Source organism: Volvox carteri (assembly GCF_000143455.1).
Source record: "Volvox carteri f. nagariensis unplaced genomic scaffold VOLCAscaffold_30, whole genome shotgun sequence".
Classification (NCBI taxonomy): domain Eukaryota; kingdom Viridiplantae; phylum Chlorophyta; class Chlorophyceae; order Chlamydomonadales; family Volvocaceae; genus Volvox; species Volvox carteri.
This window is the reverse complement of record NW_003307573.1, coordinates 457,318-461,866: the sequence shown is the minus strand read 5'-3', so window position 1 is coordinate 461,866 and position 4,549 is coordinate 457,318. Positions and strand designations below refer to the sequence as shown.

Genomic DNA, 4,549 nt, shown 5'->3' with positions numbered 1-4,549 from the left:
GGAGGAGGAGGGAGGAGGAGGGAGGAGGAGGGAGGAGGAGGGAGGAGGAGGGAGGAGGAGGGAGGAGGAGGGAGGAGGAGGGAGGAGGAGGGAGGAGGGAGGGAGGGAGGGAGGGAGGGAGGAGGGGTTTTGGTTCATCATTGAGGGTGACGGTGTTTGCGGAGGATGCCTTGGCTTGGTTGGTTGGTTGGTTGGTTGGTTAGTAACTACTGGTTGTTGGAAGGGCGGAATCAATTAAATGAGGGTGAGAGTGACAACTACTGGTTTGGTCAGGGAGGTTGTGGTTGGGAGTAAAAGAAAGATGTTAGCCTAACCTCCTAACTTACCGGTGCTGTACTCATCGTACGAACTTCCGTACATTGCAGGACATCAAGCCTTGGTGGTTGTGGGCCTACTACTTCAACCCAGCAACGTAAGGCAATGTGCACGGCAACGTGTACGGCAAGGGGGGAGGCCATGATTTCCTGGGTGTGGGGGTTGGATTCTGGATCGAAGAGGGTTTCGACTGTCTGTCGGGACGACGTCGCCGCGTGGATCTGTTGTACGGCACATGTGCACACAACACCTCACACACACACACATGTATTCATTTGCCATTTCCCAAAGAGTCGCATCGGCGGGCGCAATATGTCCACAGTAGCCGCCGCGACAGACACGACGGTATACACAGCACAAATCACCCACAAACCCCGGAAGGCCTTCCCCCCGCCACCCCGCAACGACCTCCCCGCGCTCCCCCCACCCCGCCAAACATACATACATCCGTACATCCGTACATACACACCTGCGCACGCAGGTACTCGATCTACGGCTGTATTGTCACTCAATTGGGCGACGTCACGGACGAGCAGATTGCCATAGGTGTGTACGGAAAGGGGAGTTAAAACCGGGCTGTTTTCGTTTCAGTTTTACGTATGAGATTAGGTTTTGTCGTAGTTTGTTATATACATGTATATATGTATGTGTACATGTGTATATACATGTATATGCATATACATACATATATGTACATGTATATGTGTATTATATATATAATATACACATACATACATATATATGTAATGTAATGTTATGCGAATCTGGTCCATCAACTGTGACCTCAACTCCACATCTCAGCAGCTAGCCATAATCTCGCGCTCCCGACTAATTCGGGGGTCTCCCCAGGAATCGAACCCAGGACCTTAAACCGCTAATTGCAGTAGTGTCAACCCAGACCAGACCAGTCCAGACATATATATGTATGTATGTGTGTGCTACACCTCGGTTGCGGTACCCGGAGGGGTGTACGAGTGCCCATTCACGAGCCAGGGGTAGGGCCCAAGAGCCCCCTTAGAGCCAGCTAGCTAGGAGCCGCAAGATATACGATATGGCCTTTTACGTCGCCATCAGGTGGTGATGGTTGTGGTGGTGGTTGTGGTTACGAATACTGATTTCGCCTGCAACCTGCAACGTTTGGTGTCCTCATGCCTGATTTTGCTGTGCAATTTGCCTTCGCCGTACTGACGACAGGCCAAGACAAGTACATGTCGGTTGCGGATTTCGTGGATACGACCTTCGGTTACAAGTGGGTACTGGGGTGGGGGGTGGGGTGGGGGGGTTGCTGGTAGGGTTGTGCCTAAGTTAGAAGGCATGTCCTTCCCAACTGAATCTAATTAGATCTAATTAGATCTAATTAGATGACATTAGCTTCTCAACTAAAGTGATGCCTGCTTCTCAGGATCTTCATCTTTTCGCCTCAAATACTATAATAATGTTATTTAGGGCGAATATATGCTAAATAAAGGATTAAGATTTGGACTGCGGGAGCTGCATAGCCGAGTAATTGCGTACACATGTACGGTGTGGCACGCCCAGACCCGTGGGTCCCACGACACCTGGACGACCATGCCTGAAGCGACAAGACAGAATGGACAAGGCTGAATTCATTTACGACATACAGTAGAGGAAACACGATCACAGGTTCACCGTTCACTCCCCTAAGCTCCAAAGTCCTAAACCTATTTCGCCTCATCATTGAGTCACAATTACAGACGCCGTCCAATTTCGCTTGGATCGTGTCGAGCCGGCTTCATCGGTGGGCCCTCATGGGGTCGTCATCGTTCGGGGAACTGGGAGGCGGAGGAGTGGATGTGAAGGGCCGGGAGGCGGCCTGTATACATGTGTACGTCCCTGACATGCATAGGTGGTGCCACGGTTGAGGGATTGGTGGCGCTGAACTCCTTGCCGCAGACGCAGACCCACCAGACTGCCTCACCGCATCGCCAACCAGCACCACCACGTTGAAGAACCCCCACCAAGTGCACCACCTGCTGCCTGCGCTTAAGTTCCTTAAGCTTCTCATAGTACGCTTCCGGTGCATACTTCTTATTACCGTGGGTGTATTCTGTCTTTTCATCCTTGTGTTTTGGCTCGCTCGAGGCCTGCACCAGGGTCTGCGTCTGCCATTTGCTATAGCCCTAATTCGTAATTCGTAATACATAGATATAGGGTCATATATCACCTGTTATATTGGCGACGTATGGGAGCCGCCAGAAGGACATCTAAAGATTTCTAAAGGATTCTAGTGTCGTACATTAGATAACGGTATAACCGTCATCTAAAGTGCGAAAATGACCTTCCAAATTCTAATTGAGTTTTTACATGAAATTTCTAACTTTAGATTCTCAACTTTAGTTGAGGACCAACCCTAGTTGCTGGTGGGGGGTGGTGCGGGTGGTGGTGGGGGTGGGGGCTTCATAAAGCGACGAGAAACGTTTTTTCGGATCTGCATTAATTAGTTATATATCCCCCGCCAACGATTTGGGCCCCTTAGATCCAATGCCGTGGATCTGGATCCAGAATGACTTTGACCATGACCTCCTCTTTCCCACCCACCCCCACATACACACACATGACGACAGTGTTTTTCCTTCTCCTCCCCCTCCCCCTCACATCCCCCCGCCTCCGGCTCCGCCCGTTCATCCTCGCTTTGGCCGTCCTTTACGGTACGGAATGTACGGCAGATACGACATGCGCGGTTGGCTGGTCCTGATCATGGTTGGCTTCGTAGCGCTCTTCCGCTCCTTTTCGTACATTGGGCTGACGTGTCTCAACTTCCAAGTACGGTAACCGAAATGTACGGTAACCGAAATGGCTCGCCCGAGCCCACTCCCCTCCTTCCCTCCCCCTTCCTCCAGCTCCGGCCCCCTCCTTCCGCCTCCTTCCGCCTCCCTCCCCCCCGCCCGGGGCAACTACCCGATGACCAGACCGGTGCCGTGTTGGCGGTGATGGGGGGGCCAGGGTGATGTGGGGGGTTTGGGGGGTTTGGGGGGTAGGGGGGTTTGGGGGGTTTTGGACAGCCAAGGGGGATGTGGTGACGGAAGATGACGAAAGCAACGGTGGGAAGCCGCGGGGCCGCTTTCTACGGCGCCGTACATACACAAGCACGAGCGGTCGCCCAAGTATGAACGGCCTGGGGGAAGGAAGGGGGAGAGAGATGGCGGGGGAGGGAGATGAGGAGCGGAGGGAGGTCGCCGTTGGGGGTTAGTCTAACAGGGACGAGCGGGCCGCTGTCGTCAGGTGTCGTTTAAAGGAAAAACCCTAAGTTGGCAGTTAAGAGGGTCACAGGGAAACGAACACAGATTAACCGATGCCCGAAATCTTCCCCATGGCGTCATTGTACGGCACAAGGATGCCCAGGTATGTGCAGTGATATGGGGTGCGTTGGTGTACGACGGCTTGGGTGCTTGTGTTTGGGGGTCGCGACCTCCCCCCGAATTTCTCCCCCCCCCGCCCCGGAGGGGGGGGCCGGGGGATTAGCTGGCGGGAGGGGTAAAGGGGAGTGTGAAAAGAGGCGCCTTACAAAAGTGGGGTGAGTGTGTATGTGTGATGATCTGTACAATATAGCCGTGGAAGGCGAGAAGGTAGCCGGGGTTTGGGAGTTGGTGCTTCGGGTTGGCAAACGAGTTCTGTACATACATACATACATGCACAGGGTTTGGCACTACTGGTAAGGCGCGACCACAAAAGTCCTTCCGATGGTGGAAGGTATTGCGCCCCTAGTTGATGGACGGTGGTGACCTGGGATAAAGTTAACCTGCGAGCCGACCAGGAATGGAGTTGGGCCGCTGTCGACCCGGCAGATTCCGTTGGATGCTGGTGGTGGGTGCGGAACCTGAGCGATCCACTGAGAAGTTGACTATGGTGACTGGATGAGGGTGCCCCGAAATACCGGGGAAGGCAGGGTTTCGCAGGGTAGCTGCCACGGGCGAAGATACACCCCCCTGTTTCACACATCATACATACATACATACACAGATATGCCTTTTAAGTGATTGCACACACACCTTCGCGGAGGGCCCTTCCTTTGCGGAGTTGATGAGAGATATCCCTCCCTGGATTACCGTGTTGTGGTGGTGGTCTCAAAACACATGAATTTGCATTTATGCTTAGATATACATACATACATACGTGACACATCTGAAGTCCATTATGTGCCTCCTGACGAAGTTATTCTCGTGAAGGTGGTGTACGGATGTACGATGATTGTACTGCAGTATGGACATTCGTG

The 4,549-nt window shown here is 53.0% G+C and overlaps 1 protein-coding gene across 1 annotated transcript in view; it reads left to right on the top strand.

Moving 5' to 3' along the window:
* The window catches only part of VOLCADRAFT_93195 (uncharacterized protein), a gene marked incomplete at both ends in the record, with an annotated part of 17,075 nt that extends 15,468 nt beyond the window's left edge, over positions 1–1,607 (top strand). Inside the window, 3 exons of the mRNA XM_002952528.1 lie at positions 366–412; positions 797–861; positions 1,510–1,607. Of these exons, the coding sequence (XP_002952574.1) occupies positions 366–412; positions 797–861; positions 1,510–1,607 (210 nt within the window). The remainder of the gene's footprint in view (positions 1–365; positions 413–796; positions 862–1,509) is intronic.
* Positions 1,608–4,549: the final 2,942 nt, after the last annotated feature.